Source organism: Phalacrocorax aristotelis, chromosome 1, assembly GCF_949628215.1.
Source record: "Phalacrocorax aristotelis chromosome 1, bGulAri2.1, whole genome shotgun sequence".
Classification (NCBI taxonomy): Eukaryota; Metazoa; Chordata; class Aves; order Suliformes; family Phalacrocoracidae; genus Phalacrocorax; species Phalacrocorax aristotelis.
In genome coordinates, this window is record NC_134276.1 from 18,041,870 (window position 1) to 18,060,606 (window position 18,737).

Consider the following 18,737-nt stretch of genomic DNA (forward strand, 5'->3'; position numbering starts at 1 on the left):
ATTATGTTGCTGTTTTTCAGAAATTGTATTTTTCTGTATCAAGTTCAGTGCAATACGAAAAAATATTCATCATTCAATGACTCAAACCTCAGAGAAGGTCTGAAGCAACATAAAGTCCAATACATGACCTTGACTGGAGTCAATTAAAACAAACACAATTCAGGAATCTTAAAAAAAAAAAAAGTTACAAATGCAACCAAAAAAAAAAAAGAGGAAAAAACCAAACCAACCAACCACTGGCAAAAGTTGGAGCCACCCAGAAGAAGGGTGCGAAAGATTCCCCAGTTGCACCAGAGAGTTCCCCTAGTGCTTCCTGGAAATCCAATGGCAGTATTTCAGAATTCAAAATTAAAAGTCCTCAAAGTGAAGGGAAACAGTGGAAAAGATTAAATGATACGTTCACTTCTAATATTACTAAACACTACATACATAAGCGGAATCAAGTGCATACATCACTCGTTCACTTTAAGCTCCTACTGCAGCCTGGATCCCACTGAAGCTCTGTGCGTCAGGCTAGAGTAAGTTAGTGGGAAGTTTTAAACAAAATTTTGGATTTTTCCTGGAAATAAAAAGATGCGTAGGTGAGTTCTTCATATAGCTAGAGGCCATGGGAGCCAGACAACATTCCACTTCCAGTTTTAGATATAATATATATATATGTTTATCAATAAGAATGCAATGAAGCACATTGGGGAAGGAAGTAAAATAAACATAAGATTACTTTGGAGAAGTAAAAGAACAAGAAAAGGTAGATAGTAATGCAGCATTTAAGGGAGAGAAGCCATAGTAAAGGGATATTTAGAGGCGTATTCACAGATCAGGTTCAGATTACCTCTACCACAGAGTCTCTACCAGCAACAAAATTGTAGATCTCATCACAAACTAACAAATACAGAAGATAGTAACAAATGCAAAGCAATTCAAGAAACCAACAGCCCAATTTCAAAGACATCAAATAAACACTTGAAATAAGTGGGTCTTAGAAAAAAGTTATTTGACACATTTCAATCTGCTTGTGCAATAAAAAAAAAAGCCTAGTCATTAACAATTCATGTTCAACTGAATGCTCGTCAAGCACTATACCCTCCCTTTGCTGAAGAAAAACAGAAAAGGACAAAGTGGAAAACTGAGGGGGTTAGTTTCTTCCCCTTTTTCACACCTTTAAGGAGAAGTTTATGACACCTTTATTCAAGCTGTAAGTCTGGCACACCAATGCACAGTGCCGTTGCACTGCAGTTCTGAGACAAAGAGACCACGTGACACATGGTCGCCCTGTCCCTGAATCTTCATTTCTTGCCGTGTTTTATCACATCCTTTAGATGACTTCAAAAGAGTGTTAAAACAGGATATATGTTCACTTCTAAAGACAACAGTCATGAAAGGAATAAGAACTTAATTGCAATTCCCGTATCACTACAGTGTCCTTCCAACATACCTCAAAACAGTTCAGGAAGTACAGAAACCTAAAAACAGGCAAAAATGTCATCCAGCAAGAATTGTGTATTCCTACTGAAATAAGATATGATATGAATATAAATGGGAAAATCCATTCAGCAATGTTTTCTGCCTAAAAAAACCACTAAAGACATTTAGCCTGCAATATTGGAATAGTAGCATTGAACATCACTAACATATTCTTTGCCAGTAGCAATAAAAAAAAAATAATTTTTTTTGAAGGCATAACTCCTTAAATATGATCATCCCTTGAATCCTACAAATGCCAAACACCAATGTGTCAGAACTGAAGTAAAATAAAATGTAGCTGCTACCATGGCAGACTAGAGAGTACTCTCCAATAGTTACTCTAAATATTGGCCTTTTTGAAATGTTATTCAGGAAGAAAATGGAAATTCTCTTTCAAAAAATTTATACACTTACTTTTACAATAAAGGGACCAGTGTGTTCTGCCAATTGTGTTATTTGGCTATAAAAAAATCTCTCCAAAGAAGTTAAAGAGGAATTGAAAGAACAAGAAGCGAGTGTTCTCCAAAATGCCAGAAGGAAAGCAAGTAATCATTTATAAACTGATTTCCTTCATACATATCTTCCTCCACACAAAAGACAAAGCTAGTACAAATCCCAAGAAGGAACTATGCTGATGTATTAGATTTGCTGGAAAGCTGCTGTTCTGTGTCCGCTGAAGCATCACACCTATTAAACATGAAAGCCAATGCATTCTGGAAGTTGTGTATTTAGTTCTCACTGTGCTGTATGCTGTGCTCCCTGTATTGCAGGTGCTGCACAAAGATTGGGAAGAAGCAGGTAGTCACTTTCAGTTTAAAAGTTCACACAGAATCACAGAATCCCAGGTTGGAAGGGACCTCAGGAACCACCTAGTTAGTCCAACCTTTCTAGGAAGAGCGCAGTCTAGACAAGATGGCCCAGCACCCTGTCCAGACGACTCTTGAAGGTGTCCAACGTGGCCAAGTCAACCACTTCCCTGGGGAGATTATTCCAATGGTTGACTGTCCTCAATGTGAAAAATTTTCCTCTTGTCTCCAATCGGAATCTCCCCAAGAGCAACTTGTGTCCGTTGCCCCTTGTCCTCTCCATGTGAATCCTTGTAAAAAGGGAGTCTCCATCTTCTTTGTAGCTACCCCTTAAGTACTGGTACATGGTGATGAGATCCCCTCTGAGCCTCTCTTTTCTCAAGGCTGAACAAACCCAGCTCTCCCAGCCTACCCTCATACGGCAGGCTTCCCAGTCCTTGGATCATCTTGGTGGCCCTTCTCTGGACCCCTTCCAGCCTGTCCACATCCTTTTTGTAGAGTGGGGACCAGAACTGTACACAGTGCTCCAGGTGTGGCCTGACAAGCGCTGAGTAGAGCGGGATGATGACTTCTTTATCTCTGCTGGTGATGCCCTTTTTGATGCAACCAAGCATCCTGTTGGCCTTCTTGGCCACAGCAGCACACTGTTCGCTCATGTTGAGCTTTCTGTCCACCAGGACCCCCAGGTCCCTTTCCACAGAGCTGCTCTCCAGCCAGGTGGATGCCAGTCTGCGCTGCGCTCCTGGATTATGTCTTCCCAGGTGCAAGACCTTACACTTTTCCGTGTTGAACTTCATAACGTTCTTGTTAGCCCACTCTTCCAGCCTATCCAGATCTCCCTGCAGAGCAGCTCTCCCTTCTGGAGTGTCTACTTCCCCACTCAACTTGGTGTCATCAGCAAACTTCATCAGGCTACACTTGATGCCGTTGTCCAGATCACTTATGAAGGTGTTGAATAACATTGGGCCCAACATCGATCCCTGGGGGACTCCGCTAGTGACAGGTTGCCACTTGGAAAAGGAACCATTTATCACCACCCTTTGGGTGCAGCCTGTCAGCCAGTTCCCCACCCACTGCACAGACCACTTGTCTAGGCCATAACACATCAATTTCTCCAGGAGGAGACTGTGGGGACTGTATCAAAGGCCTTGGGGAAGTCCAGGTAGACAATGTCCACGGCCCACCCCATGTCAAGCAGGGATATATCACTTTGTCATAGAAGGCCACCAGGTTTGGCAAGCACGATCTGCCTTTAGTTGGAATGTCCTAAAAAAAACATCACTGAACCGCCTAAAGTTAATATAAGAAATTCAGACATCTATAAAGACAATGTATCCACGTCCTTGTTTCTGCTAGACACTGGCCAAAACCTAATCTGATGTTCTCATAAAAGAGATCATCCTGACAGTCCCTCGTCCTCTCCTTTCCGTTTCACTTTTCTGTCCTGGGCTCATTTGCCACGTTGTTCCTTCATATGCACACTCTATTTTCCAACTTTTCCTTCTCTTTTGGCAAGCACTGGTCAACCAAAGAATACACAGGCGACTTTAGGGCTCTTAGCACCAGGCAAAATGACACAGCCTACTACACCTCACGGTGTAATTGTACAACTGTGAAATTTCTATCATCCATCTGACAGGAGAACCATTTTCTACAACCAGGATGCAGTTTTGATTTAACCAACAGGGACGGCACAACGGTTTTGGTTGCCCTGACCAAGAAAGGCCTGTAATACACGAACATTTAAATAGCAGCCAGGAAAGGAATCCAAACTTCTTTCAGGAGCAGATAAAAATCATCCTTAGGGCTCTCATTTAGGGAGATCTAATGTGTGCAAATGCAGCCAAAACCCAAAACAAGGAGAGAGTTCACTAACTATTCACCACAGTAATTCAGAAAGAGATCGGCATCTGACTATGCCTAAATGAGAATTATTTAAGAGAGGGAAAAATTACAATGTTGTATTTGTTGATGAAATCCTTAACTTTATCATTAGCATGAATAATATAAAAATATTACATTAATAATTTCATTATACAACATTCTTTTCATAAAATAATTTACATCTGTTTTTTATTTCTTATGTTACTGAAGCCAGTAGGCACCTTGGCATGGGGCCACCTCTGAAAGTAACTCTTGTAGATCTGTGTCAGGTACATGCCAGGGTCAGCCTCATTTTTCTGCCAAGTGTTCAGATTGATGGAACTGTACCTCACAGCTTAATTTTAAACTGATTCTGTTTTTCTTATTGCTACAGTAAAGCCCCTGGAGTCTTACATACTGCTGGCTGCCTACACACTCCACCTGAAGTGTGCTGCATGTTGTGTCTCCTGTACCTCCCTCTGCTGCTATCACTTGCTCTTTTGGTGTGCCCTTTGGAAAGAAAGCCCTGCTAAAGAATTCAATACCATTGTGATGCTGAAAGGAAACCTCAGGAGACAGAACTCCTAATCATCGGGGATTATTCCTATATAATACCCTGAGTACACTTTTTCCCCTTCTTCAAATGTCCTCTGAAATTTGGGGATGAAACAGGAAATTCCATCAAATGCAATTAGCACAGTAGTAAAATACACCTGCATGTTTCTAGTGTGGGTTATTTTCAGCTTCTTTGTACACGTACTTTTCTGCTTATTTTCTTGTTCTGTTTCATACGCAAACATTGAACTTCTGCTTTTCCTGTTTTCTCGCTAACACAATCATAGTTAAAGTTACTTCCATATAAGCTAATAAAAGTGCATCTGCTTGGAAAATTTGTGAAAAAAAAAAGTCTATAGATTATATAAAACATATCAGTTTGGTTTTAAATTGTCATGGCAACACTGACGTCTTCAACTTTAAATGACAGAGTTAATATTTGTGAAATGTTGTACTCCTATTTTGAGAAGCTGCAATAAAGAAGAATATAAACTATTATTTTAGACTATAAACCTGAGTGACCTATGAATACATCTCATCGCTTTTAAACTTATTCAGCGTTTAGCACTTATTGTTTACAACAAAATCACTAAAAAAGCCCGGTTTTTCTGATCTCAAATAGAATTTGCTCAAACCAAATCAAAGCAGAATTTTATCATATTAATTTTATTACAACTTCAATCTCCTTACGACCACAGACATCTGAATTTGTAGGTTTAATTCAACATATAATTCAGCATATACACATTTCCCAAACCTATCATCCCAGTGAAATAAAAAAATATGTTAAACACATAGTATCAACATATCAATGCACGGAGTGCTTTTAAGGCCTATGACACTGACAGGAAAATATTATGAATCGTGTTGATGAGGAAGGTAGTTCAGGATTACCTCTGAGCAGCAGAGGTCAAGCAATAAACAAACAGCAGAGTACCGCTCAATGTTTAGGGACCACGCTGCTCCTTTTCACTTCAGTTATTTGAAATAAAAACGGTAGAGTTTGCTATAATTAGTTATTAGGACAGATGAAACTTCATATGCAAGGCAATGAAATTAAATTTAAGCCGAACAAAATACCTTCAGCCACAAAATTCTGCTATTAAAAGCATTAGTATTTAACTTTAAAGTTATCCCTGGCCATAACTTAAATGCCTAGAAAAGACTGTCCTGCACAAGGCTTCATTTGCAACACATCTTGTAATTTTAACGTAATTCATGAAGAATGCTAAATGGTTATGCAGTCATTTAATATAGGCTGTTCCTGCACAGCTCCTCCTGTTGCAAGGTTTTCTTTCCTAATCCAGCTGTCACTGCTGTTGATTCATTTTCACATGCAGGAACAGCTTTAACGTTGTGTCCACACAATATATACATATTTTTTATATATATACACATATATACACACACATATATATACACACAGAAAGTTGTTTAGTGCATTGAAATGAAAAGTAGCATAATGCAGAACAAGTTGTTTGAAATTATTTTCTCGTGGGTTTTCATATTAATTTTTTTACAATAAACCATGCATGTGCATAGGTCTTTAAGTAAATGTAAAAAGCAACAGTGTACCAGAGCTTTGTTAGAGTTTTATCATGTCTATTAAATACTGTGTTAGAATGGCTTCACCATGTGAAAAGGAAGGAGAATAAAAAGTTTTATTACATAACAGTAGCAGCAGCAACATTCTGCTTTTTTCACTTTATCTTTTAAAATGTTTGTAGACTATTATTTTGCTTTATAGTAATGTAAATACAAAGATGTGCAACAGGTAGGATTGCACAGCAAGTAACAATGATAAGGCTGGAAGTAATTTTCCAATTTACAGACTTCAGAACCAAGGAAAGGCAAGATGCAAATTCCCTTTTTGCAAACCTGCAGCATACTGCTTTACTAAATCCATAAATGAAGGTCAGCATTACTAATATAGTTCTGATTTTTCACTGCTTAAGTTCATGTTATGGATTACTGCAGAGATTTTTAAATAAAATGAGTTTATGACCAAAATTGAAATGATCTGACAAACAACACAAATTAATATTTCTCACTTTCTTTTAGTAAAACTTAATCAAAAAGAAAAAAATGCCTTAATAGAATGTATGTGTACAAATAGAGGGTAATTTCTACTGAGGTAATGTTCTAGAAATCAGTCTCTATACACCCACTAGCATCTATTGACATAAGTGAAAGGATTACGTAAGTCTTAACTTTGGGAAAGCTGAACTAGTTACAACAGTCAAGGGCAGAAGGAGCTACAGAAGGAGACATCAGTAGTGAAAACCTAAGACTTCACATGTATTTTGTACTCTAAAACCAGCAGGGAAAAAAGCCAGTTTTCAAATATTTTGTTGACCTTTTTTGTATCCTATAGTCATGTTTCTATAGCAGTGAGAACCCAATCTGCTTTCCAAGCTGAAGAAAGAAAAAAGCAGAAATACAGTAACTTCAAACAGGTTTTTTTTTTTCTTTAGGCGTAACAGTGAAATATGAAAGGATCAGACTTTAAGTCCTGTTTTTTTCCATATATAAAAAAAGATTATTGTTGGATTTAAAATTTTTGTTTACACAAAAAAAAAAAGCTTTTCCACCACTGAAAATTAAAGGTTTGAGGCTTTTTCATGATGTTGGTAAGTTTGACATAATAGCATGCATGGGAAGGCTGTGGGAGAGGCTGTATTTCAAACTGTTTGAGGTAACTGATGTCCACATCAACCTGCTGTGAACAGAAGCCAAAAAGTAATAGGAGATCAGAGCCTCAAGTACAACAGGGTTGTATTAGAACAACAGCTAGTAAACGAAGAATGGGCAAGAGGGGAATGATAAATTTAACACACAGGCTCAACAGGCAAACAAGTAGCATGGAGATGGCATATTCCCTCCATCTGATCTCATGGAGCTCTTAAGAACAGGAAACTTTAAAGGTGGGAAAAAGACTTGTAAGGACGAATATGGCTTGACCACAATGGACATTCAATCTGTGAATCTGAGTTGAATCAGGCATGAGATAATATCATATAGATAGACCTTCATTTGCCAATGGAATTAGACAGAGGTTTCATGGATGGAGATTTTGGGTCTACATACTGACATTTCTTCCAAGTCTCATTTTAGAAAGTAAATCCTTTCATGATTTATATCTATTTCAACATCCCCACCTCCTTTTACAAAACTACAATTACATCATTATCTTCAGAGATGCATAACAACTAGCCTGTATATAATTTGAAATACCATTAAAACACTAAATATCAGGAAAGTAGCATTCATGCGGAGCAGAGCATTCAGCTGTGCAAAAGCTGGAAAATATGCTGGCCTTTCTCATTTCATGCCTATTTGTGAGAGCAGTGCCCATTTCCTGCATCTTCAACAGCCGGGTGGCTGGAATTTTCTTTTTGGCATAGTCTAGGAAACCAATGAAAGCCCTGGGAAAATCCATGAAGGAAATAACAGTTCTGTAGTCTATATACTTAGCAGTAGTCACGGCTGGCCATAGCCACAACTGCATGGGGAACTACACTGCTGTCTGGTCCAACACATCATGAGAGTAAGAGCAAACATGCTACACAAGACCGAGGTGATGAAGACAGGGCAGGTTTAGGCTCCTGTGTTCGCATTGGTAAACTGACATTGGATTAAAGGTGGCAATAAGGGTGATCACACTGCATAACCAGGGAGTTGTGAGGACTGGAGAGCCACCTTGCTGCCAGCCACTGAACATTCACTGGACTGAACAAGATACAGACAATACGGAAAAATATAACCTGACCATAAGACATAAACAAAAGAAACTAGACATATTTAGCTATATCATGGTAGCAGAAGCTCCTTAAGTTTGTAGTCTAACTATCCTTTTCACTTTGCTGAGCAGCCAGCAATTTTAAGACAACTAACAAATGCAACAGATTTTGAAAAAAAAATATATTTTTGGTAATTCAAGCAAATTTTGGTTTGTCTTCCATTCAGCTGAAAAGAGGCACCCAACTGAAGCTAAGGATGAACCACCCTTCAAACACCCATTTTCCCACAAATTCTGTTGGCATCAGGTTTGACATTAGAACTTATGGAAGCAAAAACAACACTACAATGAGAAGCAACTGTACAACAGAGATCCTTAAAGGAAGGCTTTTGGTGAAAATATACCCTATATATCATTGTTTAAAAGCAATTGCTTTGTCTGCAGTGGGTAAGTGCTTCTATCCCAGTAGCCACACCTAAGAAATCACAACAATCACCCAACAAAAGCAGTTTGGACTGATAAGATGAAGGAAATTCTTCAACATAATGTAAGGAGTAGTATCACCCTTCTCCCATCCAGGTCGGATATCATTTGTAGACTTTCAGCAGTTTCCTCCCACTGCTTTTCTGAAAGAGGACAGATTCATTTTTGTGGATTTTTTTTCCACTTCTCCGATGAAGGCACAAAGAAAAAGTAACTTGTATGTGTCAAATTTGCATACTATGTTATCAAACTGAAGCTGACAAAAGAGGTTTGGTAGCTAGACTTCCTGCTGGACGTAAAAACACCTTGATGAGTCCATTTAGGAGAAATGCAAGATTTTTGAAGATTGTCTCACTGAGCTCCCAGATCATAATGCAGATAGTGTCTGTAGTATAGGCTTATAAACTACATAAATAAATCACATAGAATATCTGTGATCACACCCAAATTTTTCAGACTGCTGCCAACACTTCAGTGCTAACACCAACCTTGTTATGCTGTGAACAAGAATGCATTCTACAGACGTGGAAAGACATGGAGAACTCAGGATGCCTAGGAGCCAGTTTCTCAATTTAGGATCAAGAAACAATCACCATCTGGGGAAGACCACCACATTTTGTGGTGACAGGAGCTGGGAATCACCTGTATAGAAACTACCAAAAGCATTTCAGATTTTAACAGAGAAAAAGAACTGGCATCTATGATTGCTTCCTTCTGTGAAAGCCAAACAAAAATACCTTCAAAACCTAAATCTGACATTGCATGGGACTGAAGGACTTCAGTAACATGAATGAAAATTTGAACAACTAAAAATCCATTGCAACAGATTCCTTGTACAGCTGAAAGAAAACAACCTCATCTTGAATAGGAATTGACAAAAACATCTACCTTGAGCACATGCTTTATCACACTTACCTAGCAAATAAATAATATGGCTCAATCTTAAAGATTAGTCAAGAGCTAGCAATTCATTCAAGAAGATTGTTCTAATAAAATAATGTGATGTAGTACATCTTTGCCTAGTAGCAAAAAATAAACACGGTACATAGCATCTGATCCAAAGCTTATTGAAGTCAGTAGGAACCTTAGAGCCTTCCCAAATTGAAATGAAGCAGTTGCGTAAGCCAGGAAACACAATACATTCTTGTAACATTAAAAAATTTTATCCTTAAACAAAGCAAACAAAACAAAACAAAAACAAAAACAAAACGAAAGAAACCTTTAGAATAAAACATACTAAACTCAGCTGCTTGCTCCAACCCAGTGTGATCATTTTATGTTGCAAAATTAATCTCCAGCAATCACTAAAACATATGGGGAAAAGCATAAACAAGGCATGTAGAACTGACACTTCTGCTACACACTTGCAGCTCTCAGCATTTCACTGTAGAAATCCTGAGCCAAAATCCTATCTAGATCTCCCTATTTAGAGTTTACCAGTGAAACTGTACTTCACAAAGGCTCTGTATCCTTTTTCCTCCCACTCACAATTAAGGCCTCCACAGCACCTCACGCTCTACAGCGCAAGTTCTACAATTTCCTTCTCCACTGAGGGGGAAAACAAAAACCCAAAAAACCAGCCTCCTTCATGTTAAACTCTGCCCTGTGACCCTCTGCATATAAGAAATAAAAATAGTTGTTTTCTATTAAACTTTTATGCTAATTGTTTGTTCTAGTCTACCAGCTGCCTTTTTTCCCCACCCAGGCTGAAGAAATTTTGGCTTACTGAGGTTTTCTTCAACCAACCACCATTCTGCACCTTTGACCACAGGGTACGTTTTACAAGCACGGGTAGCATTCAAGCTATGGGTGCACCATGGGTGTACTACAGTAGCCTTATATATTTTAAACTGGTCCTAAATTCCCTTTTTTCGCAATCCCACCAGCACTAAGATGATGTTTGCAGATTCACAATGACTCTCAAATGAAGCAGTAACAGCTTGTTGTGCGCAGTTGACTCAGCTTCACGATTACCATCACTTTGCATTCATCAATCCTGACTTTCATCTGAATTTACTGCCTTGATACTTATGGTGGGATCTCTTTTTCCTTATTTGAGAGGTCTACAGCATAATCTCCTGGGTCTGAGCTAGACATCTTAATTCCTTTTATATCCATAATGTCTGTCAGCATTCAAAATAGGACAGATGACTCACACCACTAAAAGATGTACATCTCTCCAGCGACTCTCTGAAATGAATCTGAAGAATCAGTTCAGATATAAGTTTCACAATGTTAGAAAATCCCAGATTTGTATTTTGGAATTCTATAATTTACAATTTACAGTGACCTCTATTTTTGACAGTCCTGAGTAATTACGTAACAATAACAAATTGACAGGTCAGGTCAGGTATCCCTTCCTCCAGATGGTTTATGTATGTGTTTAACAAAAGAGATTCCTGATGAATCCAATGGTGACCTCCTTTTATAATAAAAAACAACCATACTCCTGCCCTCTTTTCTTTTTAAAGATTGCCATAATACTTGCCATCTTCTGTTCCTCAGGATGAATACAGATTACACTCAGCAGTTCGTAATTCATTCAGCATGTCACACCTGACTTCTTTCAGAGGACCATTCAGTTTTAGTCTTTTGTTACTACTCATCTCAGATTCAAGTTTCTTTTTAAAATAATGGCATTCTATAAATTTGAGCTAAAAGTCATTTTACTGACACTGTTAACTTGAGACAGTATTCCATTTATTCCCTGTAAATAATGGCTCATGCAAAAGAATCGCTCTGACCTTACATATAGAGGATATTAATGCAAATATTTCATTAGTTCTTCTGGCATGCACTTATCTTTCTTAAATGCTCTAATTATACCTTGATCAGTTCTTTTCAACACCACATTCCTGCAGGCTTCTTACTTCCAATGATTTTAATCCTAGTTTTACCCTTTTAGAAAACTCAAAATAATTACTTAAAGCAATTCCCTCAAGATAATTTTTCAATCTTCCTTATCAAAGTTTACTTCTAAGACTGTTAGGCTTAAGCTCTTTTCCATTCTCCTTACTTGGACATGACAAGTACTTTTTAAATAATGGTCAGGTTCCAGATTTGATTTTTCTTTTAACCTCCAGGAGATCTTTATTCTTCTGTTCACCCACCCGTGGATTTATTTTTAAATAGAAACAATTAAATAAAGTTTTATATCATTTTGGGAGGGTGTTCACTGCCTTAGAATGTTTTCACCAGCGGCATATATGTACAATTAGCACTGAGTCCTGAAGAGTCCCTCATAACCTGGAAGCATTTTCTCATTATGTACTCATTTTAAACTCCCACTACATAGACTCCACATTTCTTCATAATTGACTCTTTATAGAAGTTGTTAAACATTATATTGCATTTTCCTCTACTACATGGATGCAGCAGTTCAGTTGCCAAAGTTCACCCTCACTTGTACAGAAACGTTACTTTTGAAACAGATACATACCGAGCCACGCCATTTCTGCACCATTCCTAAATGCATCAAATTTCACCATTGTCCCAGAAATCCTTAAAGTACAAGTAAATAAAATCTTTGAGGAACCGGCTACAGGTACAAGAATGCTAACCAAAGATGTTATGCATACAGGATTTGGTTTTCTCTTTTCTTGAAATTCAATAGTTATAGCTCATGCCTTTTAGCAATAGGTACAGACGACAGAATGAATCTCTCATATAGCTGCTCTTGCATTAAGTGTCTCAGTCATCAAGAACTTGGAAAATTCACAGCATTTCAAAATTGAAGAGCAAAGAAAAAACAGAACAAAAAAAATTACAAAGAAAAACTATCAGAATTTTCCCTTTGAAGACTTGTAAAACTAAATAATATAGAAATCTTTGATCTCCCTTCAAGTTTGCTAGTCTTCCTTGCATTAATAATCACTTAATATAATGTCAAAAATACAAAATCTAAATCAAGGACAACTGAACGTGCTCAAACGCTATTTCTAGTTTGAAGTGAAGAAACTTGGAATCAATAAATATATAAATACACAAACAATGCTTTTCCCGAATTTAGACATTTCAGGGGCAAGCCAAGTACATTACTGTATAAATGCACACGTGTTTCTCAGAAAAGTCTGAATGGCCTTTCATCTGAGTTTGGAAAAAAACAAGCAAAATAACATTTCTCTTTTTGAGAGCACTCTCCACTATGTGTTCACAGGGGCACTGAAAACATTTGCTATTGCCAAACTCAGGAAGCTCAAATTAGCCTGGTTTTATTTTCACATCTCTGAAAAGAATCAAAGCACAAAAAGCAATCCTATAAACTGTTCGTGGAAGAGTCACATGAAAACATCAGACTAAACACAGGACAAATTGAGCACATTAATAATTTCAGAGAGACATGTTAATATTGATTTACAAATTCACCTTCAATGCCCAGATTTGAGTTAAAGTTTTTTATTAAAAATTCCATTCCACATACGTTTTAATATAGGCACTCATCACATACCCCATCCACCGTTCTTCATGGAATTTACCTCTTCTCAATAAAATGTTTAATGGAGACAAGACAATACAAAATGAATAAGGTCCTTGAGAAAATGGCAACCATTTCTCTTTGTTACGCTTATTATCATATGATGTGGACAGTACAAAGTTTATTGTGTCCTTACATTTTCATATACTTATAAATGTTTGCATGACAGATATGCTAGTTAATAGTTTGCACTGTTACACAGGTTTTGAAGCAAAGATTTATGTGTTTAGGGTCTTTTTTTGGAAGGGAAGGTAAAGAAGGAAATCAAATACTGGCAACAAGACATGTTTATTTAACTGGACCCCAAGGGCATAATTTTTTTGAGTCTACCAGTGGGAGAGAATGAGAACTTCTACCAGAAGCACCTGAATGAGAAGATGCATAAACCACACTACTTTCTAAAGTTCTGGTAATCTCTCCAGAAGAACTTCCTGCCAGATGGTTTATAGCATCAGGTTAAGCATTTTCTGCTGGGCACTATCATGGCTTTTCCGATTTCCTTTGAGTATCGCATGAAGAAGGAGAATTTTAAAAAGAAAAAAAACCCAACCAAAACCTACTGTCCAGGATCTCGTCTGCCTTCCAGAAAAGTGGAAAATCAAATTTAGTCTGTGACAGTACTAATTCCATGCTAAAAAGCTTTTTGAAAGCCTGCTCAGCAGTGCACAAACTACTGGACCAGTAACCTAGTAAAATTTGAAGCACACTAGCAAAACTGTATGTCATAGCTGTTGAAAATCAACTGTGTCAAACACTTCCATATCAAGCACAGGAAGTATCATTCAATTTGGATGACCGAAATTAATCATTCCATTTGCACTGCAGTACCTGTCTGTGAGCTGGCTGCTCTTTTAAATGGAATCACTCATGGAGCCATAATGTATATATCTGTGTGGCCTGCAAGCATAGATTATTATCCAGGGCTTCCTGATGGTATTTCAGTTAGTTTGCTTCAAATCTCATTGATTCTTCTAACTTCTAGATGGAAAAGACATTCTAAACACTAAGAAAATACTGCTTTTATTTGCCACTAATTTGGGGGAAACCTGAATTGTTGGGCATACGTTACCTGTTTATGTACAACACACTCTAAAAGTGTTCACCTCAGAAAAGTCAAATTCTACAGGCAAAGGAAGAGCACAATCACCTCTACGAAGGAATTGGACACACCTCATTTCCTGCGTGCATGCAGGTTTCCATCACTTTGGTAACATCTACCAGGACCATCTTCCAATAGACTTTATTGTTATTCAAGACAAACAGAATTCTCAATTGAAGGCAATATATCTAGAGCACTGAGGCCTCATATCCTCCGTGATATTTTTAATAACAAAATGCTTAATTAAAAAGCCATAAACATGACACCTTACCTTTGATGCCATACGCATGAACAGTGAGTTTTGATCCTCTGCTGTTCTCATCTTCTCATTTTTGACTAAATCCTTCAGGTTCATGCTATCATCATCCTGAAAATATCTTACTCTTTCTTTATCTATATGAGTAGGGACCTGGAAATAAACATATTGAAAATAAATACTAGCCTAGTGAGAAAGATCAACTATAAAATTCAGATCCTAATAATTTCAACAAGTTTAAAGAATCATGAATCAAGCTAAGCACATCTGAAACAATTGGGCTTGCTGCTTTATTTGAGCTAAGGAAAAGAACACCTTCCCCTTTCTTCAATTGCATCAGCAGGTCTAAATAAAAAATATAACCTCTTACCACAGTCGCTGTATCCTTTACATCCTTAAGCTATCAGAACTACAACATTACCACTTAGGAAAGATGTATAGTAATTCACTGAAACAGCTAATTGGCTCACAAAAATGGAATATTCCAAAAAGTAATCTTCATTACTTACAGAAGCTTTTGAATTGTCAAGTCACAGACACTACTGAAAACTTGTATAAATGTGGTACCTCTGCTGGGAAATGTTGCCATCTTAGAATGCACAAGAGAACAGTCCTTTAGGGCAAGACTAAATTAAATCCTGAAGGAGCACAGGGAATGGTCAATAACATAAAGCAGAGATGGCATTTTCCAAAATGGATACAGAAAGATGAAAACCAATACCTCACGCTCTTGTGCCTTTCACTCCTCCATAGCAGTGTTACAAACTGAGCTGCCCCACTAATCAGGAGGAACATGTGCTAGAAATATGAGGTATTGTCATCTCCTCTTATCCCAAGAGGATTGAAATGCTCATTTATTTACTGTTGCAGGCAAATATCGTAAGAATAAAACACTGCTCCAGCCTCCAAGCTTCTCACTGTTCCCCAAAGCGCTTTGTTACAAAGATTAAGTCATACTTTTTATTATCAGCAGGGCAGTATTTTTGATCAGGAAAAAAGAAAAGGGAAATTAGCTCCTGAGACCTGAGTATCTCAGTAAAATCCTTCTTATTTTGGAAATATTCACCTTTGCTAATCTTTATTATTTATATAACTTTATGTAATATAAGCTACTTGGCTAAGAGACTGTGATCATTTGAAAAACTCACTTTTCCTTGAACGTGCATTTAAATAAGCCCTAAAGTGGTCCCTAGGGAAACGTAGTCTGAAAATAAACTTAATATATGCTTAATAAATATGTACTCTAACACTTAATTACAATCATCTTCTAAAAGGAAGTTAAAATCTTCTAAAAGGAACTTTTTAACTATCTATTGACATTCTGATAAGACACTCTCACTAATTATGACACCATAAAAGTAAAACTACAAAACCATTTCAGAATTACACTTTAATATTCACATTTGTAAAACTTACCATCTCTCGCTTTCTCCGTCCTCCTTTTGGCTCCTGTGGTTCAGTTGGTGCGGTCACAGGCCATGCCCTTCCACTGTGATCTGTTCTGACAAGGACCACTTGTTCATCTTCTTGACGGCTTGAAGCCTGTGTTAGGTTAAGATATATTTTAAAACAGATGATACAGACAAAATCAAAAGAAACACCTAATCCACACTATATAAATGTTTAAAATCCTAAAGATTAAATAATACATTCTTACATTTTGTGTGTTCATTATAATTCAAAGGAGACAGTATTATCTTGCACAGGGTACTCTTTTCCCTTTTCCACATTAAAAAAAGAACAGAATATTAAAAATATATTCAGCTAGTTAAGTACAGAGTTAATAAATCCTTTCCAAAAAGAATCAAGTTTGTATTCTTGGTTCTTTCTCATAAAGCTTCATCCCCAGAATAAATACAATGCTTCTGAAGACTTAAAGAGATAATACTGAATTAATATGCACCACCATCATTATCACGATGCATTCCTGAAAACCACCTGAAAAGCTGCAGCACACTACCATTCTGGACTTTTTGTGAATTGGGGTGTTGGGGTTTTTTTCATGTTTGTTCAGTCTATTTTTTTCCTTTCAAAACTTGGGTAACAAACCAGCCAAAACATGAGCTACTGTTTTTCAACACATTCCATTAGAACAAACTTTTCTTTCCTACACTGTACCTACCACCAGTACAGATCACCTTTATCACAGTGTAACACTGAAAATGTTTTACCCTCCATTCTAGAATATGCAGAATAGGAGATAGAAACGGCTCAACAGAAGTATCTCTATAGTGAAGAAGAAAGAGATGAGTGGATGTACATTGATTATTTACGTCAAATTATATTATAGATGGAGGCAGAAATTATGACATTTGAATCATCTCTACATGTGTTGAAATATATGGAAACAAAAAAAAATGTTTGCCTGATATATGCCAAATAAGTCATTTGTCTTTGGATGGCAAACACATTCAGTCTCAAATAAACTACACTTGCACACCAAAAGAAATTTGGGAATCATGAGGAGGATATAGTCCAAACTGGACTAAACTAAGCTCTTGATGTGCTAGAGATGTGAGGTAAGAGGCCCACACAGGACATGGCAACGAGGGACGCATTCACACACTTATCCTTGGGCCTCATGGTGGAACAGAACCACCAGTTCACTTGCTGAAAGAGCAACACAGTAAGGCGCTGTGTCGCAAGCCACACTCCAAATGCATTGAAGACACATAGTGACACAAACGCTTAACAAACTGACTAGCAGTGTTGCTCTACTGAATTTTCTACTCATACATTTAAAAAAAACCACCAGTCTAATCAGGGACATCGAAGTATGGAAGTCAGCAGCTGCTTTGGCTGCAGCAACCACAAGACACTAGAGCTTAAGGTTCTAAGGGAAGTGAGGAAAGCAAGTAACAGAACAAAGAAAAACCCTGGATTGTAGGAAAATGGACTTGAGTTTATTCAGGGATCTGCTTGGCAGGATCTCATGGGGGGTGGTCATGAATGCCAGAGGTGCCCATGAGATCTCATTGATCTTCAAAGACAACCTCCACAGAGGATGAGAAGGGTCCATTTGATCTTGGCTAAATGAGGAACTTCTAACAAAAACAAAAGGAAGCTTACAGAAGGTGGAACCTGAGACAAGTAACCCAGGAGGAACACATAAGCACCTCCCAGGCATGCAGGGATAGAATTAGGAGAACCACAGCTGAAGCTGAAACTAGCAAGAGATGCAAATAACAAAACGAAGGGGTTCCATGAACATACTGGATATCCTTCTACAAGCAAGGACAACATAGGTCCACTGCTGAAAGAGAAGAAAGACCTAGTGACAAAGAACATGACAGATGAAATAGATTAAGACACTCAATACCTTGCCAGTCTTTACCAGCAAGGTCTACCCTCAGGCTTCTCAGGCCCCAGTGCCTAGCAGCAGAGCTTCGAAGAGAGAAGTACTACTTGCAGGAAAGGATCAACTTAAAGACCACTTAACCAAACTGGAAATATGCTAGCTTATGGATCTAGATGGGATGCACATACTGATTAAGCTGGACAAGAGGTCACAGAATCACAGAATGGTAGGGGTTGGAAGGGACCTCTGGAGATCATCTTGTCCAACCCCTCTGCTTCAGCAGGCACACCTAGTGTAGGGGGCACAGGAACACATCCAGGTGGGTTTTGAATGTCTCCAGGGAAGGAGTCTCCACAACCTCGCTGGGCAGCCTGTTCCACTGCTCTGGCACCCTCACAGGAAAGAAGTTTTTTCTCATGTTCAGGTAGGACTTCACATGTTTCAACTTGTGCCCATTGCCCCTTGTCCTGTCCTTGGGCACTGTTGAAAAAAGTCCAGCCCCATCCTCTTGACACCTGCCCTTCAGATATTTATAAACATTGATAAGATCCCCCCTCAGTCTTCTCTTCTCCAGGCTGAACAAATCCAGGTCTCAGCCTTTCCTCAGAAGAGAGATGCCCCAGTCCCCTGAGGGATAGGTCTGTCTGTATCACATCTGAAAAGTAGTGGTGATCAGTGGATGCCTCTGGAAAAAGGTAAA

The 18,737-nt window shown here is 38.0% G+C and overlaps 1 protein-coding gene across 2 annotated transcripts in view; it reads right to left on the reverse strand.

The window, feature by feature from the left end:
• CWF19L2 (CWF19 like cell cycle control factor 2) overlaps positions 1–18,737 on the reverse strand; it is a 99,591-nt gene that overhangs the window by 16,480 nt on the left and 64,374 nt on the right. For both annotated transcript variants that reach the window (XM_075082238.1, XM_075082248.1), the window contains 2 exons: positions 16,156–16,281; positions 14,755–14,892 (listed from right to left, as the gene is read on the reverse strand). In XM_075082238.1, the coding sequence (XP_074938339.1) occupies positions 14,755–14,892; positions 16,156–16,281 (264 nt within the window). The remainder of the gene's footprint in view (positions 1–14,754; positions 14,893–16,155; positions 16,282–18,737) is intronic.